Here is a 22,098-nt window from a genome sequence, read left to right as displayed (position 1 = left end):
ATCTTACTTATTTTTGAGCATTTTTTTTATTATTACTTTTAATTGACTTAAAATTGTAATCTTCTAATACTACATTTTAGAAATATTGATATACGTATATGACCTTTCTCTTCATATTATACTCGTAATGTTACATCTTTGTTTTGTTTAAGTAATGACCTTTTTCATTTAAGGGTTAGGGGTTACATATGAGATTATTATAGACATTTCTTAGGGCAGTTCTTCAACATGGCCATCCGGGAAAACCCACAGTTTGTTAGGACCCTATTGCTTTTCGTTTGAATATTCCGGAAAACGAAGCGCATCTTTGACGACTTGAACAACGTCGAAAACTCAGCAAACTTCGCGGGCGCCTCGGCCCTGGTTAAAATGTACGTATTCTGGAGTAATTGGAGAGGGTTGTGTCAAAATGTCTCAACAGAACCAAGTAAAACGCAGCAAATCGGTCTGGTTCAAACTATCTTCACACAAAAGTCCCTCGGCTACATTCAAGTTTGTGACTTACCATTTAGATCCACTAAGGCTTTATATAAGGCAACATTTCAAAGGATTCATTAAGCAAAGAATTACCATGTAGTCAGATGTCAAATTTAATGTCAGGATCAGTGGTGATAGATTCCACTGATGTAGCAATGGTGATAGCGCCACCTAGTGCTAAAAGGAGGTAAGCCTCGTTTTACCATATAATTCGATTGACATTACATTTGTCACCTTATGGTTAACACTTGACGGACCATAACGCTTGATTAGTGGGCTTAGGGTGTGTATCTTTGAAGGGTTTGTAAGCAACATTGGTGCTTTTGAGCGTGTGTGTGCGTGTGTGTGTGTTGGCCACGCCTCTCTCATTATTAAAGCTGACTCCTCCTCCCACAGCTTCATCAGCTGTGTTTGGCAACAATCTGTTCCAACACTGAAAGCACTATTCCAACATGGAGGCTGGATTCCGCTACCGTCCGCTGATCTTTTGTCTGGCTTTGGCCGCCGTGCTGGGCTTGGTTCACGGGCTCGGTGAGGACCTGGACCGGCCTCTCATCGGGCCTCCCGGTTCTCCCATCCTGCTCGACGGGTCTGACCCGGGGCTGAAGAAGGCTCTGCAGTTCGCCGAGGATCACTACAACCGGGGCTCGAACGCCATGCACCTCCGCAGGATCAGCCGCTTCGTGTCCGCGACCAAACAGGTTACAAATACAGATGGAGGCTTTTTGTCGTGTTATTCTTTTATTCACAATATACAGTGTTTAATTGTGCCATAGTGTGGCAGGTGAATACTGATCATATGTTGACTAATGACGTAAGAGTAGGTCACATTCTTTGAGAACAACATTGACGTTGCGGACCGGCTAACGAAGTAAACACAGACCGGAAATATAATGTCCTCTTCAAAATAATAGAATAGGGGTCCAAACGGTTCTTCTGAATACAACAAAGATATAAACCATTTATATTTTCACTTCACAGTCAGTAATTTTTATTTCGATGCCTCAATTGTTAAATTCCAACGACAAGTAAAAGGAAATATTCCTCTCAATACTTATATTTATTCTGACCGGAAGTCACACTACTAGCCTGGATTGCGTGATGCAGTGCCTCGCCATCGATGATGCAGCAAAAATGCATCCCCATACTGACACATAGATTTCCTGAAAGTATTTGACCAAATGCAATTCAATTATACAGCTAAAGTATGAACACCAGTATACAAGAGTGTGACTGTTATTTCTGAACAATAAACGCACAATATCTTGTTTGTAAATAAACAAAAACATTGTCTTTGTGTGTCTGTTTTGCAGCTGGTTAAGGGAATCCGCTACACAATAACAGTAGAAGTGAGTAATACTCAGTGCAAGAAATCCACCATGCTCCGGACATGTGACTTCTACCTGCAAACACCGAAACTCAAGGTAGGGTGTGTGTTTGTTTGTATGTGTACTTAAATCTTTGGGCGGACCATATGGAGTGATGTTATTTTGGGAAAGTGAGAAAATGTTGGACTGTCCTCATATTTTTAAAGACCCACAAATATGCGTATATAAAAGCCACGGAAGTGCTGAAGACAAAGTGCTGGGAAATATATATATATATATATATATATATATATATATGTATATGTATGTTTATTTAAAGGTTAGGGTAAGGGGCTCAGGAATACATTATGTCAACGAGTGTCCTAACGAAGATGGAAGTACAAAAATGTGTGTGCGTTTCTTTCAGTTTGTAGTTTGCCAAAATGGAGATCTGCTTGTGTTCTTCTAGCTTTGCATTGATTTCTTATTGAAGCAGTGTTGTTGTTGTCATTCAGCAGTTACGTCTACATCACATGATGTTGTGACATGAGTTTGACTCGGAGTAACCCCGAGCCTGCTGATGTCTCTCTTACTCATGCATACATGCACACACCCGGCCGACATACATTTGTCTCTGATTTTTCGTTTGCCTTCTTCCGGACTACATAGTTAAAACTTATTCCCAAAAGAAAGAGCACATTGTATCTGAATAATGAAACAAATGTCATTACAACCACAGGCTGTAAATCAACTTTTTTGTCCGTTTTGATGTTGTTGGCTTGGTCTGCAAGTGTGTCAATCCACCTGTTCAATCAATTTCTAACAATGTAAATATATACTGTATACAGTTTAATAATGTTTATAATCCGAATATCTCTGTGCGCTGTTTATGTTTATGTTTATGTCAGACGGAGCTGTGCATGTTTGAAGTGTGGGACATTCCCTGGCAGGGCACTTCGACTCTGCTCAAACAGAAGTGTCAACCTAAAGGTCAGTCAGCAGCATTGACTCAGCCAATCACACTAACACATTCAGTATGGATGATTCAGCACTTTTCTGTACAGATGTCTAGCTGGTTAGCAGCACTCACTGTTGATAAATTGTTAATGGTGTTTCCGTGTTACCCCGTGATGCTTTACTTCCTTAGTAATAAAACTCAACAGTGTGGTTCTGTAAATAGAAATCCCATTCATTGTCGGAATACAGTCTTAGATTATCAGACATTATATTGTGAACATCCGAGCTAGACTTACCACAAGCTGTAATAAGTCTGTATGACTTCAACTTCATTTTAAGAAAAGGAGACGTACTAGATAACCCGCAATCCTCAGGTGTCGTAGTGTCTCTGATTGGTCAATTACTATCGGATGTTCAGCATTTCATTATGTTTTCCAAAAGTGGGGGCTCAGTATAACTTTCTATAGCAACAGATCTTCCTGCATGACATCGGCCCAATCAAACTGTTCAGCACAATATATATATATATATATATAATATATATAGCTATATATTCTTCTGTTTAATAACCTGGTCAATAACTTTATACTGGAGAGATAAAGGAGATAAAAGGGTGAAGTATGGGGATGAGTCCACCTGTACAAGTATATTTCATATATATATTTAACAACATTATTTATGTTAGTGTCCTCTTTGTTGAAGTTCTTTTTTATCAATTAGATTTGCATGGCTGATTGTGGTTCAGGAACTGATCGTGTCCAAATGTTTCTCTTATCAGTTCAATTCCAAGAGAAAGAGACCAACGAGGTGGAGGATCTATCCGCTAAACCGCCTATGGAGGTAAAAAATAAGTCATTATCGAAGACAAAAACAAAATGTTGTTAAGTTCAATTTTGTTATCTGCTTCTTGTTGTGAACTGCTATAATCAATATGAACATAGGATTGAGGTTTTCGTCATCTATTCTGTTTGTTCTGCTCTTTATCTGACAGGAGTCGGTGGAGCTGCTGGGACAGTTCAAAGAGTTCATGGTGAAGTACAATAAGGTCTACGGCAGCCAGGAGGGTAAGTGGCTGACACAGTGGCTACTATGAAGAAAGATGTTATCCCTTTAAACAAAATAGAAATCATTTTGTATTGGTCCGTATTCATAAAGTAGCGGTGGCCACAAAATAATCAATGTATGTCACAAGCATAAAAATAAGTCTGCTTCGTTGTGAAACTCTAGCGGATCAAAGGTCATCAGCTCCTTCATATGTGGCCGGGACACTTTTGCAATCACAAAGTGAAAAGACCAAAGCTACATATGTCCCAGATCCCCTCTGAATGTGGTCTGAGACACATTGAGGATGCATTTTAATGCATTCACACCTGTTCATGGTGCTGTCCACTTGTGAAGGGATTAGTCAGGACAGATGTTAATACCAGGTCTGAAAGGGGTCATAGTAACTAACAAGTTTCTAGGTACATACCAAACATAGCAGGTGTATAGTGTGTCGTATTCATGTCTACATAACTTGAAGACTCACAAAAAGATAAATGGATGTAAACAGAAAAAAAACGTTATGCTTCCGTAACTACACACTACACCAGTGGTTCTCAACTGGTCTGGCTTCGGGACCAACCATCTTAATGATAAAAAGATGGTGCAGATTGAACTTGAATTAGTACAGAATATGCCAAGACAAAAGAATAAATCATGATAAACCAAAAGGGCCAGCAGGTGATGATGCTAGAGAGGGAAATATTCCCTTTTACACTCAATTAGCTGCAGTTTAATTAAAAACCAGAAAGTGCATCTTAAGGACACACAGTAATACAACATACATAGCAATTCACTTCAGCCTTTTTTAACAGACTCAACGTTGCTTTCTAAACAAAAACTTGAAATAAAAAAGTCCAACTACTGAGATGTCGTTTCAAAGAGACCCAAATTTTGTAGCTTTAGCTGAAAATATTCACTCACTGAATCTATGACAACCAACAAAACTGATCCTATTCACACTCCTTAAAAGTATTTGTTAAGGAGTGTGAATAGGATAAGACAACACTCCGCTGCATAAACAGGGTTTTTTATTAACATTTTTTGTTGAGAATCACTTCACTACACAGCTTTACTTATCCGCTGATGGTTTTGATTAAAATATATTTATTATCATGTAGAAAATAAAGAAAGGTGCAGACACAGAAAATGTATTGGCTTATATTTAGAATTCATATCAGTGATCATCTGCCTTCTCTCTAATTGAATTTCACTGCAAGAGCGCCAGCTATAATAATAATAATAATAAGGTGAAAGTTTGAGTTTTTTCAAATGTGTGTATTTTGACCCTGCAGACGTAGACCGTCGCCTGAGAATCTTCCATGAGAACCTCAAGACTGCTGAGAAGCTCCAGTCTCTGGATCAGGGCTCAGCAGAATATGGAGTCACTAAGTTCAGCGACTTGACAGGTGAGTGTGTCTGTTTGTTCGAAGGCTTGTGTTTCCACATAGTTTCCGATGGGGAAATGTTGCTTCTGCTTACCAGGTGTTTGCGTCATCAGCTTTTCTAGAAGCAGGCTTTTATTTGTTCTCACTTTGTCTTGTTTTTTTCCAGAGGAGGAGTTTCGCTCTACTTACCTTAACCCGCTCCTGAGCCAGGCGAACCTCCATCGATCAATGAAACCGGCCTCTCCGGCCAAAGGTCCCGCCCCTGCAAGCTGGGATTGGCGGGATCATGGAGCTGTCAGTCCGGTGAAGAATCAGGTACTAAAATACAGCTTTAATTACAGGGATCTGAATAACATGCCGCTAATGAATGAATCACACATCCCGCTTACTTTATATTGAGGTGTGTGTGTTTATTTCAGGGTATGTGTGGATCCTGCTGGGCCTTTTCTGTCACTGGCAACATTGAGGGCCAGTGGTTCCTGAAAAATGGAACTCTGGTGTCACTGTCTGAACAAGGTAAAGAAGAAGACACATAAAATAAGAAAATTATTCAGTAACGTTATCTCGCAGATAGAGAAGTCTCTGTTTGCAGTTTGAGATAAAAGCCCAGATTTGATTGGTGTATTTATTTGCCCTCTTGCAGAGCTGGTTGACTGTGACGGTTTGGACCAGGCGTGCAAAGGAGGGCTGCCATCAAACGCTTATGAAGCCATTGAGAAGCTGGGTGAGAATTTGATGTGTCCAACCTCAGTGCTCCATTTTCCATTCCAAGGAAAATTTTATCTCATTTTTACTCTGAGCAAACTGCAAAAGAGAGAGAATTCCCAGAGTTGAATGTGCATTGGTTCCAACACTCCTGAGATGTGTACCTGGGAATTGATGAAAATAACAACATTTCTTGGAAATAATCTTAATTGTTCTTCACATATGTTGATTGTATTTTTACCCTGGGGTGCATGTAACAACCCTTTACAATATTAACTTTTATACAGAGCCTTGACAATAACTCACAGCTTACAGTGAACCTTATAATGGGATTTCTTTCATTCGGAAATTATTTTAGAGGCAGAGTATAGTCATGTTTTTGTCCAAATTTGAAGTTCACATGAAGGACCTGGCACAAAACAAAAAGAGGTCATGGTCGAAAAGTTGTTTTACAGTTTGTAGTATTAAGTCATCACCTGTTAAAGAGACAATAACTTATGAACCCTGCATCATTAAAAAATAGTGGGTAAATGTGTCAATACTAGGCCTTGCCTGAAAAACATATCTTAGAAATAGGTCTGTTTCATGTTGATGAAATAGGACCTCTGTGTTGAAACTTCCGTGCTGTGTTTGTGAATTTTAACCATTTCTTTCCTGCTCCCTGGTGTGTGGTGAAGGTGGCCTGGAGACAGAGACTGACTACTCCTACACTGGGAAGAAGCAGAACTGTGACTTTGCTACAAAGAAAGTAGCTGCATACATCAACAGCTCTGTGGAGCTGTCCAAAGACGAGAAGGGTGAGTGGGCTGAATGAATCAGTGAAAAGTGGTGGCAAGGCACTGATAAATACGATCTTCAGAGATGTTTTTTAATAAGAAGTGGAGACCAATCATTGTTCATTTGCAGGTATATAATTGGAATTACAGTATTCAGCCATGTGTTCTTGGGTTTGAAGGTGTGAGACAAAGGGCTGTTTAATGGACTGATCTTGATATTTTGTTTCTACTCAGAGATTGCAGCTTGGCTTGCTGAAAATGGACCAGTCTCTGTGGCCCTGAATGCCTTTGCAATGCAGGTAGGCAGCTTTTCATCACTGTTACACCAGCACACCAGCACAGCAGTGACATTTAAACATTTTCCAGAGCTTGCCTCTCACAAATGAAGAATACAGCAGGACATAGACTGGGTTGGACTTGTTTACAACAACAGGAAAATGTCCTGAACCGGCGAGGGGTGGAGCCTGGGTATTGCATGCTGGAGGCCAAGGTGGAGGCAGGACATGATATAAATTCTACTGAGGAAATTGCATCTTTTTACAAAGCAGATCAATACTGTTGTCGGCCGTTATCGTCAAAGACTCTTAAATCTCACTGTTTCTCAAATCCGACATATTCCTCAGCTTCTCCCACATGTATGGCTTCTCTTTTTCATCCTGAGATATTCTTTTTAGTTTGTTTTTTTTAGAGACGTCACCAACACCCCCCACTCGCTCGCTGAGAATTCCCTGACATTTTGCAGACAATTTCTCAGGGGTTTGCAGGAAAAATTTCAGATGAGAGACTGACTTGAACATTTGTATTCTCACATACAACCCCTCTGGAAATTTTCATGAATCATTTCAAGACTGATGTCTAAAGGCGGCTATACTTATACTTACTCTACCATCAACTGTGTATACATCAAGATCTATGTTATTTATCATGTCAGGGTGCATCCTATTTAGTGTTTATCAGCATATAAAGACATTTAATTCACTTCAATTGTATCCTGTAGTTCTACAAGAAGGGTGTTTCTCGCCCAATGAAGATCTTCTGCAACCCATGGATGATCGACCACGCTGTGCTGATGGTGGGATATGGAGAACGTAAGTTTTTAAAAAAATTGTTTTTATCCTTTCTTCAATTTGGTCAAGATGATCAGGTGACAAACCGATTGTTTTCATGGATAATCTTTTCAGATGCAGTAAAGTACATTGTATGGATGTTTCTGATTTTTCAGGTAAAGGCATCCCCTTCTGGGCCATCAAAAACAGCTGGGGGGAGGATTATGGAGAGCAGGTAAGACAACAGGGGACTAACGACGACATTTATTACTTACAAAATCCTCCAATCATCTTCTGAATTAATAGTTTCATCTATAAAAGATTTGCAGTAGAATTCAGTGACACAGCGGAGCAGCATATTTAAATAATCAGTGTTTCTGAGACTAACAAAGTTTTAATGTCATGTAATGAGGCCAGAGACAAACTTCTGGGTCGCACTCCGCAAAAATAACTAATGTTTTGTATCATATTTAATCCATGGGAGGATTTCATTACACGGAACAAATATAAAGATTAAAGATCAAAACTAGATTTACTTTGCACTTTTACTGACTCTCTCTCTCTCTCTCTCTCTCTCTCTCTCTCTCTCTCTCTCTCTCTCTCTCTCTCTCTCTCTCTCTCACAGGGTTACTACAACCTGTACAGGGGGTCCAATTTATGTGGAATCAACAAGATGTGCTCGTCAGCTGTGGTCAACTAAAGCACTACCCTCATATTATAATGGTGTTCATCCAAACACGCACACAGAGGTGGTTGCACCTCTCCACTGGTCACACACACATTAAGTTCCTGCTGAGGCTCCATTTCCGTTAAATCAGACCAGCGTTCCTCCTCCACATCTAACTCCTGGTCCCAAGTTACAAAAAGATACCAGCTCTAATAAAGCTAGCTTTGCTCAGATATGTTATGATAATTTTAATTCAAGTGCATTTTGTTTTTGTGAACGTTTAATTCCGTTAATTCAGTCGTTGCGACTGCAGTGTTTATTCAGTGTTGGTTTTTAACCCATCTCTCCTCACAGTTAGTGGGCCCATTTTTGATGAGGTGTGTGCACTAGTTGTTGCTAGAAGTCTGTCTTGTCTGTTATGTTTTGTTAGCAGTGTTTGTGCTGAGGTGGTTATTGAGAGGTTCTTTTAAAAGAAAATTGTGTTTTACGATGGAATGTTTTGCACATTACTACATAACTGCAGTGCACTGTAATAACTGCTGCAAGACAATGATGAGAAATGAGTGAAGGTTGAATAAAAAACATTGTTGAATCCTATCATTTGTGTATGTTGTTTTTTTTCCTAAAATGAACTGGAATATCCATTATCTATACCACATGTCCTTTAGTGGGTGGCAGGGAGGCTGGAGCCAATCCCAGGTAAGATTGGGGCGGTATAACTTGACAACCAACACAGAGACAATCAACCATTTATACTCACATTCACATGTGTGGGGAATTTAGAGTCTCCTCTTAACCTAATCTGCATGTCTTTGGGCTGTGAGGGGAGGCACCAGGAGAAAACTCTTGCAGACACAAGGAGAGCATGCAAACTCCACACTGAAAGACCCTGACCCTGAATCTAATCTGCCATCTTGTTGCTTTGAGGCGACTGTAGAATGGAATGATACTGACATTATAAAAAAAACAGAAAGTCTTAGAATAGACAGATCACACCATTCCCGACCTAGCTGCATGTTTTGAGTAGCGGGACAACATTTATGGCAGAATAATTCATAATTATAAGAAGTATGGGCAGTAATTGTATATGTGCATGCATTGCATTACTGCACACACAATAATAACTATAAAATTGCCTTTTGTTTTACCCATTGCACCTTGTGATGTTTGTGAGAACCAGAGCTTCCCTGAACAGTGTTCAGTGAACACTGGTGTTCTTGAATGTTGCTCACAATGAGACTATACAAAACTCTATTTCCCACAATGCAAAGCCACTACCACGGAACGAATAGACCCGTGTTGACAATCACGATATAAGAAATAAATAACCAGCTATGAAAAAAATCACTCAGACATAAAATAGAAATGAATAGCAAGTAAAATAGCATCCATATTGTAAAGTATTATGTGAAGCCTTGTTTATCCTACAGATACAATGAAAACAGACAGCGGCTTTTATTTTGGCAGGAGAGGATAAGTGGACACCGGAAGGGAAAACTTCTTGTTAGAAAACACGGACACATGTGGTTCCGCTTCTCTGAGACATTTCACATTGTATTTATTCCTCGGTCCGTCTCTTCAGTCACGTGTTGAGCTCTGAGGAAACTCCACAGCGGCTCTTCTCTCTCTCTCAAGGTATCTATACAACCCGCTGACGTGGCTGACACGTGTGTGGAGATGGTTGTTAGCTTGCTCAGCTAGCTGTGCTAATGTTCGTGGTCGTCATAAACAGGGCAGAAGCGTCTGTAGTTACCTGTGGAAAGTAGGAGACGTGCTGCCATGCGTTCAGCCACTACCGACGCTCTGATGGAGCTCAAGCTTTATGAAAGTTGATGCATTGATAACTGACTGATGTGTGTTTTAGTTTTTTAATGTATTCTGTTTATGGGTTGTTGGTCATCAGCGGCTACTGTCGTACCACCTCACACCTCCTCCTCTCCTCCGCTGGCGAAGGCACCTGCAGCTCAGCCTCTGGGATCATGTCGCAAGCCACCAAACGCAAACACGTGGTCAAGGAGGTGTTCGGGGACTTCATGACGCCCACAGAGACGCAGCAGATAGTGAAGGTGAGCTGCGTGCTAAACGTGTTCACCTCACCAGAGTGGACAGCTGAGCAACGTACATCAACCCTGTCTCCATCCTCCCCCTCCTCCTGTAGATCACTGGCAGCCGCGGTAACAACCTCCATGAAGCTGTCACGGCTCTGGGCGAGATCTTCCTGGTGAGCATGCCCACCAAGTTCCGCAAGAACCTCTGGATCAAGAGAGGTAAGTGATGGAGCGGGATGAAGAGATTGTATAAATACTACAGACTGGCAGTGAGATCAGATCATACGCTGTCATCCAGCTCAGAAAGCGAAACTCTGCCTCTCGGGTTCGGCTGAGCGCGAGAGTAAGAAAGAGAATCGACAGAGAATTTAATGTGTTTCTATGATCACAGCAGGACGTGGATTAGGGCGAATAACTGAAATAACAGTTTTCAGGCTGGTTGGAGTAGTCGGATAAACTCAAGTTCGAAGAGTTCAAAAGTTGAAGCTTCATAAACGGCAGCTCACAAACCAATAGGCGAACCAATAAGACCAATAACGCTTTTGAAATATGACTGATACGATTGATAACACCTGTGAAACCGCGTTATCAGTCTTAATACTGCTTGAACTACACCCCACTATAAGGTACTCTGTAAGCACACAGAGCTCTTGGAAATCCTAGTAAAGTAAGTGTTAATAAGTGAGATTTCTAACTGTTTGAGTCTAGAGTTTGGGACTCTGCACTGTGGTACTGTCATGACCTGTGTGTGGGCTCTCTGATCCTCAAGGTGACTATGTGATTGTGGATCCTATTGAGGAAGGAGAGAAGGTGAAGGCAGAGATCAGCTTCATTCTCTACAAAGATCACATTCGGGATCTAAAGAAACAGAAGCTCTGGTGAGTGACAACGCACTGAAAGAACACGCCGGGTCACATCACGCAACCGGCATCAGTTTGTCAGGTGTTACTGAGTGTGTGTGTGTGTGTGTTGTGATGTTCTGTACATTCTTCTCCAGGCCGGAGGGTTTTGTGGAGGAGTCCTCAGCGGAGGACAAGACAACGAAACAGGAGGAGACTGTAGGAAACGACGAGGAAGAGGAGGCTAGCAACTCTGAAGACGACGAGAGCGACCTTTTTGTGAACACCAACCGCTGTAACTACCAGTACAGCGAGAGCGAGGAGGAGGACAGTGAGGAAGAGGAGGAGGTCAAGTAGGGAGGGACAGAAACGGGTTCACAGCAGGAGAACTGAGGACCGGGACAGTTGAGAGTGAAAGCTGTGAAAATCCTGTGACAGTGTCACTGTGCTGCTGTGATCACTGACTGATGCAGGGCTCCTCAGGCTGCAGCCGCCTCTGCACTTGGTTCACAGACTGTTGGAGACACTGGGCTCACTGAGTGAACGTGAACTTACAGAGGAAGGCCAAAACAAGTCGTGCCTGTAAGTTAATAACATTAATCAATCAGTTAAATATAAAAGATAGAAATTCTGTAGGATAACCTCCAGTGTCATCTCGTTTGTTTACTGACCTCCAGTGGAGGATTTGCTGGATTGTTTGTACTCAGGTGATGTAAAACATTTTCAAGGTTTTTCTAATATAAACAGTTGTATCAGCGTCCTCTGTAGGACATAATGAATAGAAACTCCTACATTTCACATTTAACAAAAATGAATTGTTCAAAAATGTATTTACATTCCTATAATGGTTGATCTTTTTGTTGACTTGATCGATGAGTCTGGAAGCTGCAAGCCGAGTGATCTTTGTTTGGCCCTGCCCAGACAGGCATGTTAAAGGTTGAAGTTCACTACTACACCAGGCTTCTCATTCACCAGTTTATTAAGAGTTGCAGTGGGGGCGGAGGCCAATCACACCTGACGTGAGGGGAGGGGGGGCGGGGGGGGGGGGACTCCAAGGAGAGGTCGACTGTCAATCACAGAGCAAATCCAGACAGACAACATTCCCTCTCACATTCCCACTGACAGACAAAAGTACCAATGACTAAAGGCATTCACGTTTTCTTCTTGGTGATCCTATGTGAACTCTGGAACCAAGGAACATAAATGATGTGTTTTTGAATTAGGCAACCTAACTGCTGTGTGCTTCTTTTACTTAACATTTATTTAAATTGGAAGAGGTTTTCTGCCAGGAAGGCTGTAGACAGTCTGCATGAAGTAGGTTGTGGTAGATGAATGAGTCACACACACAGAACATTCATCCAGGAGACGAGTTCAAATCTGGTTTGTTGACTTTGTTAATTTATTTTAATCTTAGTTTTTTACACTCGTGAGACCTGTTCATCCAACTCGACCTGATCTTTACATAGACCTTTTATCATCACACCAGATTTCCTAAAGCCTGGCAGAAAGCCTTTGCCAACTAGGATCCATTTCTACCCAAACAGTTGCATCGCTTTCTTACACACAATAAATCATACGTACTTTGTGTTTAGAATCCACAGAGAAAGTTCAATCTTGACTGGGGTTCACTTTTAGAGGAGTTTTCCAAAGAGACAATCCTCACACTAAAAACTTGCCTTTAACAGCTTTTTAGGTTTTCCATCGAGTGTGGTGAGAACCAGTTCTCTGCAGGGCTCTTGTTACATTTGTACCATTACTACCACGGTCTCCCAATAAAAAAATTCAGCATTTAATGTCTCTGTTTATTTCATTGAAAAGAAAAATCCCCCTGGAAAGAATTGTGCAGAAGTAATGCAAGAATATATATGGAAATAAAAATTCTCAATGTGCACCATGTAGTCGTCCATCCATCCATCATTCAGCTATGCTACTCATCCTCTGAGGGGGGGGGGGGGGCTCGAGCAAATCCCAGCTGACAATGAGTAAGAGGCAACCGTACAGGTCACCAGTCGAAGGCAGGGCAGCAGACAGTGTCCTAATTCTCTAATTATTAGCCCACAATATTTGACATGAAGCCATTGAGCAATTTCTTTTACAGCCTGTGGAACCAGATCAACCAGACGTTCACAGCTGCCACCCCCCGAGGTGTGACAGGAGACATGTTAGTCAACCGCCATGCTTTAAAACAACTGCCCCAAATGCAGACCTCATTAACCTTCCAATCTTTAGGTTTCTTCTTTATTATCCTCAAATGGGAAATATTTGTGGATTAAAAATTTGTGTTACGAATGGTTGGTGAAAAGGCCTGTTGTCAGCTGTCGGACAGAAACAACACAAATGAGAAGGCAACTGAGCTGCGGGGCAAGAGAAACACACAGGAAGACAACATGACACCTTTTTAGTTTATTACATCCACCAAGGAGCATCTGGTTAACTTGGTTTATTTTGTTTGTTTCTTTGTCTGTTAGTCAGTTAGCAGGATGACACAGCAACAGGACAGGACAGATTATTATGAAACTTGGTGGCAAGATGTGACATGAGTCAGTGAAGATCCCTTAAATGTTGGTGTGGATCCAGGATACATATATTGAGGGGACTAGTATCCATGAGTGTGTTGGTACAAAACCATTTAGAGTGAGTGAGGATATTCACATGAATAAAGCACTTGGCATCTGATTATTCCCCAAAACACCGACCTGTTAGCTAGATAGATAGATGGATAATTTATTAATCCCGAGGGAAATTCAGTTGTTAATAGGGTGATAACACAACATATCTAGATCACTCTGCCCTTGGATATGAATAATGAATGAAGTCAGATTGTCATTGTGGATCATTTAGCAGGGGAAAAAATGGCGAGAAAATAATATTTACTGGCTATTGTACAATACAACATTGACACAATGATGCAGTACATGTGCTCAATATGTTACAAGTTCTTTTATCGTCTGTGTCCGTATCAGGGAAGTTGAAACAAGGAGAGCAAAGCAGGCCATTTGTATGGGCCCCCAAAGAATGGCCAGTTACGTCAGTATATATATACTGACAATTTTGCGAGAACCCCTCAAGGTCTATGATTGGCTGTACAGGAGAGTCCCCATGCCAATAGCTTTCTGCTGAAAACTGGTAGAACGTCTAATGAGTGTGTATGATGTGTCTGTGACGGTTTCAAGTTAAACAACCAATTTACCGTTATTTATGTGAATGCACATATAAACAGTTTGCTTTTCAAGCTTGGAAGGATGTGGTTTGAATTATGTTTCTTCAAATCATATTAAGCATATTAAGATTCTTCAAAAACATGACTTACACCCTCGAGCTCATGACCTTAAATACAGACATCATTAGTTGCAGTGTCACTTCTTTTTAACTTTCAAATGTTCAAATGGACCCGAACCGCATTACAAAGATCACTCTAAGATGGACACCACCTGAAAAACTCCAACAAGGCCGAAAGCGACATGGGAACAAACTGTGACGGCCGAGCTGAAAGAGAAGGGTCTGACATGGGAGAGATCCATATGGAGTCAGATGTTCGATGTCTTATGCCCCTAAAAAGATGAAGAGGGTTAAGAGGGTTAAGCATAGATGTTCAACTTGTGGTAAGAACTCTTTGTAAAACAGAGTTTAGGTTCCTTGGGTTGTTTCCCTCAATGGCACGTCCCTACACTGTGTCTGTGTATTTTTCACGTGCGCCCACAGGTTCACCATCTCTTTGGGGCTTCGCTTGTGGACCAATAAGATCATGTGATAAAAACAAGGCTCCTTTTCGTTTTCGTCAAGGCCAAACGTGAAGAAGGCAGGGTGGTTGATCGGGGAGGTGTTGAGCCGGGCCATACACATACCCACGTAAACGTCGTCGATGGGGAACAGGTGAACACTTTTGGCCATCTCGTGTAGACGTCTGGTCAGCAGGCCGGAGTACACCACCCCTCCCCCGCCTGCGTACGTAGGATAGAGGCCCTGGTAGAAGCTGTCAGGGATGAAGTACTTGGAGTGGCGTTCTCGGACGGGGACTGCCCTGTTGATGACTTGTCCGACCATGAAGTCTTTCATCGTCTTGTGTGTATCTGGCTTCTTGAGCTGGTCCTGCAGATAGGTTATCAGATTCATGGTGTTGACGAAGACGTCGTCGTCTCCCTTAAAGACGAAGTGAATGCGGCTGCAGTTGCGTGAGAACCAGTCCCAGAAGAGCACGTCCTTCAGGGTGAGGTTGAAAAATGTGTCCTTGAAGTCCCACTGCAGAATGTCTCCATACAGTTTACTCTCTGTCTGCAGTACCTCCGACACATCTACACCCAATTCCTCTGGGCTTTCTTTCCCAAGCAGGAAGACCCTGCGGACATACCCCCCAATTTCTTCTCCACTGCTGTGTGCTGCCACCCAGCCTGCCCGGCCCCACGTCTGTCGAATGGCCTGTCGGTTCCTGAAGTTCAACTCTGACGACTTGATGGCCATGAGAAGAAGAGGGCGCTTCTTCTCGTTGTCTGCCCCAGTGCCACATGTTCCATCTGGCTGTGTCAGGATCGGAAAATCCCTCTGTTGCATGTGTCTCACAAACTCTTTGATTAGCGGTCGGTACACACCAAAGTTTGATGTCCCATTCTCCAAATCTGTAAGTTCAGAGTAGCCTTTCCACTGCAGGGACTCACCGTCAAACCTCAACCTGCTGCTGTTGGGATGCAGGATGGGGTTGTATACACGCTCGCTGACCAGCTGCAGATGGTTCCAGAGGCCTTTGACTTGCGAGGGTGGCGCCCAGAAAGTTCTAGGCATCGGGGCAAAGCCTTCGTTTCTGAAAGTTCCGGAGGCCACAAAGTGAGGCCCACTGGGGATCGTATAGACATTGGAGTTTGTCATGTTGATACTCAGCATGACACCAGTGTAGATGAAGAGCAGGAGCAGGCAGATGCACGGGCTGCACAGGCAGATTAGCAGGTTATGCCATCGACAGTGAATCCGTGCCATTCCTCTGCAAATACACAAGCAGTATGTGAGTTTGGACCAAACGTGTAAAAAAGAGTCAAAATACATTAAATGCTTGGTGTGTAAGAATAATTGGCAGTCAAGAGAGCATTTTTGCCCTTATTTATAGATATACTTAACATTCTGCTACTATTGTTTGTCCAAGTTTTCCAACTAATCTGTACAAAGTATCGATGATGCAGAAACATTTAATAAAGTCTTTTCCTTTTTACTACACCTTGAAGAATATAAATCAATATTTACATCTGTGTATAGGTCCTAAAGTGACACATAAGACTACAGATTTACACGTGTTTTAGATATTTTTTTGCTCAATAATATCTATATTAAATTAAATTTAATAAACTGTTGTTTAAAATGTAAATACAGAAAATACCCTGACTTCTATTATTGTGTTAAAATGTATATGCAATGTTTGTAAATAATAGGCATGATCTCCGTTTCATCTCATATGGATGTGGTGTTACAGGTTTCTATCACACCCTTTTAGGTTTTGACATTAATGTGTGTGAGAAAAAAAAGTGACCTCGTGAAAAGGGATCTAGTCAAAAGTCCATTCAGCTGTTTTTCTTGAATTCTCAATTTTATCCCATGTTCTTCGTCAGCAGCTGGGATAACTTCATACAACTTCATAACAACTTTTATACATCAAGTATACATCATTAAGTCAATTAATGCAACCAGTGTTAAAACTGGTTCACCAACTTCTCTTCCCCAGGTCAAGGATGAACTTTACGAGTCGTTTTTGTATTATCTTTTTGGGCAGGTAACTTATATTCTGGGTTTCTCGTGGCCCAAGATAAATTTACACCACGGGAACTATAAAGAAAATTTCATTTGAATTGACTATATTTAAACTGATGGAATAAATGAGTGAATTATTCAAATAACAGTTATATCAGCAGATAAGAAACCAAATAAGTGTAAAAATTGTACGTTATTTTATTCTCTTTTAAAGTGCTAAGGCATAAATATAAAGATTCCTCGGTTAGTTTTTCCTACCTGATTTAAGTGAAGCCTCCTTCATTCACTGAACAATCATCTGCTCTGTTAACCAAAGCTTAAGGTCCATGCAAGTGATCCAATCCCACTCTCATCTCACAGAAACCAAAGAGAGAATCCAGACAATCAGTTAGTTGATGAGTCAAATTTTTTCTCCTTCAGCCTGAGCCCCTGTGAAAGGTGCAGTCAGGTTTCACTGAACATGTTACATTAAGTACACTGACAGGAGCATGTGTGCACAAGGCTACACCTACTGAAAGAAAGAGAACAAACAGGATTTGCAAGTTTTTACTTTGTATCTGATGGGCTGAAGAGGAATCAGACACAAACAAGGGAAAACACATGTATATACACACTGTATATAACGGTCTGTAGGACAAAAGTTAAACCACACATACAGCAAACTGGTCATTTTCAATTTTTGTTTTTATCTTAATCTCTGAGCCTCATCCCCACAAAGCCACTCGGTTATCAGCTCAAACGAGACATACTGTACTTGGAGGGACTAGGGAGTTTCTGGAATCCTGAAACTTTGGTGATGCAACATTCCATGACCGAAAAACCTGCAGATCGAGACTTAGAGGTGACTCGAGTTGCGGGTTTTAGTGGGATTTGTCAGAGTGAGGACACATCTCATCGCTCTGCTCCACTGGTTTCTTGGGATTGATTCAATGAAAATGCCATATCATGAAGACGTCCTGGTGCCTACAACATACCTGCCTCCAGTCTGGCCCAGGACCTTTGATGTATGTCATTTCCAGTCAACTCAAACACATAAAGGCAGAAAAGCTGAAAAAAACACAATAATAGTTAGTCTAAAGTCATTATAAGGCAATCTGAAGAGGAGTGAACTTCAGTGTAGTGAGAGAAGAAGTTAGGACAGACATGATCAGTAAATATGTGCATGTACTCAACTCCTCCAGGTTTGTGTTCCGCTTAAAAAATGGGACCAGTCACACACTTTTAAAATCCAAACAATTATCCCTTACACAGACTTTTGATACTATATATAATAGAGCAAACAAAAATGTCAGCAAATCATTTAACGAGTAGTATAAAATATTGTAATTAATCTTTCATGTAAAATAGATGTTGAGCGATACAAGGGTAAGTGAAGGACAGAGGATATCTCACCTTGTACAGATTGTTATGACCTAAAATTGTGGCTTGTGAATACTCTCTATAAAAAAATATTTAATTTGATGTTTTCTTACTAACAAACATAGAAGTCCCTATTTCCACATCTGCAATTAAGTGTTTCTGTCTTTGCAACTCTGACTTACATGGTAGGTACATGTCTGACTATTGGTTTCACCTGTTTATGTAAATACAATATGACAATATCTTAAAGTCTGTAACAAAATACAAAAACAGCAGTTTTTTTCTAAACAAAGAGGACAGGACCGTTTAAAAACTGTAGGAATAAAGTTTTATTTTCCATATGAAGGGGTGGTTTGGGATTTTTCTTCTTTTACAAGTTGTACGTTTTTGATAAAACTTGCAAAAAATCTTCTAGCATATTCCAAGAATGATAGGACACGAAGAGAAAGGGGGATTTATTGCTGAATGTTAAAATGAAGACACATTTTTATTTTTTATTTTTTCACCGAGTGGAAAAACGATTTGCTTGCTGCTTTTTCCATGCACCCAACTACCAGTACCACTAGGACATGCAGGGGGATGGGGGGTTGAGAGGAGGGGAGGGGGGTGGGGGGGCAGGGGGGGAAGGAGGTTTAGGAGTGAGGGTGTCAGTAGGTAAAAAAGACGAAGGCAAACTGCTTGACAAACACAAACACATGGAAGGACTGTGAGTGTGTGTGTGTGTGTGTGTGTGTGTCATGTGTGCTTCTTTATGTGTATAGTTATGTATGTCAGCATGTGCAAAATGTATGCGTCTATGTAAAGGGTCAGGGTGGGAAGTGCAGGGTGAGAACTAGGGTGGGGGGTGTTAACATTTCAACTAGCTCTAGAAGCACACTACCCTCACTTGCAGTATTTCCACATTGCAAATCCCAGATTGATTATTACAGTGATAGTAAGACAAAACTAGCCAGACCTTTGAGCCCAGGAACCCAAATCATTTTTTTTAAATATATTTCTAGTATGATTCCCCTGAATCTGCGGGGGCTCTTTGTCATTTTTAAGATACTCTCTATATCTGTGATCCATGCATCTTCTGTGTGAATACAGAAAACAAACCAAAAAACACAACTCTAATAGGGACACATATTGTATCTGACACAGTATTATCTTCCTCAGCGAGCTTGACAGGATCTCTAAGCCTGATGTATATTTGAGGGTGGAAGAGTTTCTCACATGATCAGCCTACTGCTCATGTGCTGCTCAGTGTTCTCGTCTGGAGATGGGGCCTAAATCCAGCCACTAGTTGCTTCTGATTGGTCGATACAGGGGTGAGAAAGACATGGAGGTGAGGGTCTGGGTGATGTCAGTTGGAAGGGGGCAGACAGAGACAGACACGAAACAGATCATTCAGTCAATATGACCAAGCAAAAATAAGTTCAATCAATAAAGGTATAGGAATGCAAATCAAGGATGCAGTAATCAGTATTATCATATAACACCATTTGGCTGTGAGCTAAAGAAAAAGTAGAACAAACTCGGAAACTCGCCCTGTAGTGGTGTGAACCTGCACGCAGCGACCTGCGAGTGATAACCCCCCCCCCCCCATCAGAGCAGTGGCATCGCTAGTGGGGGTGAAAGGTGGTGGCAATTCTAGGGGCCCACAGATTGAGGGGGCCCGTAAAGTTTCCAGTAGGATTATACTATTTAAATAAAAAAAGAAAAGAGGGGGAACCCAGACCGACGTCCTCCTCTTCGGGGGGGTCCCAGAACTCCTAGCTATGCCCCCGCATCAGAGCGAGCAGATGTGGTCTCCCAGGCTTTGGATCATCCTCATCATCATGGTGACCCACACGCAGCTACACACATGCCCACTTACACACATGCACACAACCGTTTGAAGTAAAAAATAAGTTCTAAAGAAAGCAACTGACTTTCCCTTCTGATTCCAGGAGTTTTTCACCGTGCTCCCTTAACCATGGCCACGAGTGAATGCAACAAACCTGACAGACTGACGGACAGGAGTGGGAGTGAGGGGACGTGGATCTGGCCTGCGGACTGAACTGCAACTGAGATGACGAGCTCTCTCTGGTTTGAGTCTTTTGGCTGTGATGTGATGGGGGAAGTCCTGAGACACAGTGCGGCTCTAAGCTGCTGGCATAGGAAACGGGCGGGCTGGGCAGTCCACGGGAGGCCAGAGTCAGGCTGGATTACAACTGGACTGGTTGGGTTCGGTTTGGATCCGCAGCTCCCCGACCAATGAGGGAGGTTCTTACAGTGCAATGGAGCTTCTGGCAGCGTGAGGATTGGTAGGGGGAGCGTGTCGGTCAAACAAGAGACCGCACCCTCCAAGGTGAACAGTGGTGCGAACAAAATGAGCCTTCATGAGTTGCGCACATACACACACACACCCACTGCAAACAATACCAATGTTATGACAGCACCCTGAACACCTACAGAGGAATCAGGAGTCACTTCCCCAACTCCCTAACACTCATGTTGTCACAGAACAACAAATGACAGACAGGCAGCGAACGAGGACATAAATGACCGATGATCAAGATTCACCCAAAATTCATCCGAGAAAACTAACCCTACACATCCGGTTGTGTCAGTGACTAGATGTCCCTGTGAAACGAGCGCGTCGCATGGATCATACTCATGTAAACAGACACCTTTTACACAGGAGGAATCAATATTGCATGATGACATAATCAAATCACAGTTCAAAAAGAGGAAGATCCCAAATCAGAGAGAAAAACAAAGCAAAAGGAAGGAAGAGGGTTGGTCTCTATATAAAAACGAGGAGTCTTTATAAGAAAGGCTACAAAAACTCAATGGGACCTCCGACTTCAGCATACAGCAAAAGGCACCACAATATTATTCTATTTATCTAACTTGTGAAAAAATTGGCACGTAATTCTCTTGTTTTTTCATCTTTCATAATGCTGTAAATCAAAAAACTTTACATATAAATACCCCCCCCCCGATATAAAAAAAGTCTTTGCTGTTAGCTAGTAGACAATTTTTGCTGAAATGAAAATAAATATTTCATTTGTTTAGAATATCTGTCTGTTATACAAAATAAAAATATTTCTCCTAGGTGCGGGTCTCTAGTCCACTGGTTGTGTGTAAGAGGAAGGGGCGTGGGTGAGGGGGTGAGGGGTGGCAGGGGTGTATGAGTGGGTGCCGGGGGGGGGGGCTCAAGTCTTAAAGGGGCATGTGGTCAGCCTTGAAGCGCTGCGACTGGGGGCCGCGGCTCTGCCCGTTGCTGCGCGGCCCCTGCCGACTCAGCCCGCGGTGAGTCCGTGTGTCCGCACCAGTCGACGGATGGTAACCCGGGGCCGATAAGGGAGGGTCCACGTTCATGTTCTGCATACTGAGGAAAGGTGTGCTCTCCCCTTGAGCGTCCTCTTCCTCCTCCTCCTCCTCCTCTTCCTCTTCTGACTCGCTGTAGCTCTGCGAGCTGTAGTCCCGTAGGCCCGCTGAGCGCTGGGAGACGTGTCCGTTGAGGCGGTTGCGTCGCGGGCGTCGCCTGCTGCGAATGGGTTCCCTGGACGAGGCGTACTCCTGCGTGGTCTCGTAGGCCTCATCGTCAGGGAGACGGTAGGGGCTGGACGGTAGACTTCCTGTGCTCTCAGTCAGGTAGGGTCGCCGCGGACGCCGAGGCTGCCTGTATAAACTTCCATCCTGAAACAAGAAACAGAGGATGGACGGTTTGTTACAATCTCCAACTCTTCAAAACGAAACAGTATGTGTGTTGAACCAGTTCCTCTTGC

General features: G+C 42.2%; 3 protein-coding genes across 3 annotated transcripts in view; 1 reads left to right on the top strand and 2 right to left on the bottom strand.

Annotated features, from left to right (window-relative positions):
- Positions 1-878: 878 nt before the first annotated feature.
- LOC133958682 (cathepsin F-like) lies at positions 879-13,044 on the top strand. The gene is given in 21 exon segments (XM_062393594.1): positions 879-1,178; positions 1,791-1,901; positions 2,693-2,774; positions 3,520-3,581; positions 3,733-3,805; positions 5,078-5,191; positions 5,337-5,485; positions 5,590-5,686; positions 5,814-5,894; positions 6,553-6,672; positions 6,886-6,950; positions 7,649-7,739; positions 7,874-7,932; positions 8,323-8,345; positions 9,033-9,095; positions 9,097-9,183; positions 10,000-10,031; positions 10,315-10,430; positions 10,523-10,631; positions 11,182-11,290; positions 11,410-13,044. Coding segments are annotated over 21 exon segments (2,091 nt in total). The 5' UTR covers positions 879-929; the 3' UTR covers positions 11,609-13,044.
- A 609-nt stretch (positions 13,045-13,653) lies between these two features.
- On the bottom strand, positions 13,654-16,219 carry LOC133958941 (N-acetyllactosaminide beta-1,3-N-acetylglucosaminyltransferase 2-like). The gene has a single exon (XM_062393973.1). It carries the CDS (start codon positions 16,217-16,219, stop codon positions 14,879-14,881), a length of 1,341 nt encoding a protein of 446 aa, XP_062249957.1. The 3' UTR covers positions 13,654-14,878.
- Positions 16,220-18,691: 2,472 nt separating this feature from the next.
- Positions 18,692-22,098, bottom strand: part of LOC133958357 (pro-neuregulin-2, membrane-bound isoform-like) — a 49,176-nt gene continuing 45,769 nt past the window's right edge. Inside the window, exon 11 of the mRNA XM_062393103.1 lies at positions 18,692-22,009. Coding sequence (XP_062249087.1) covers positions 21,530-22,009 — 480 coding nt within the window. The 3' untranslated portion in view covers positions 18,692-21,529. The remainder of the gene's footprint in view (positions 22,010-22,098) is intronic.

Source organism: Platichthys flesus, chromosome 8 (genome assembly GCF_949316205.1).
Source record: "Platichthys flesus chromosome 8, fPlaFle2.1, whole genome shotgun sequence".
Lineage (NCBI taxonomy): Eukaryota > Metazoa > Chordata > Actinopteri > Pleuronectiformes > Pleuronectidae > Platichthys > Platichthys flesus.
Note: the sequence above shows the minus strand (reverse complement) of the source record. Positions and strands in the feature narration are given on the sequence as shown.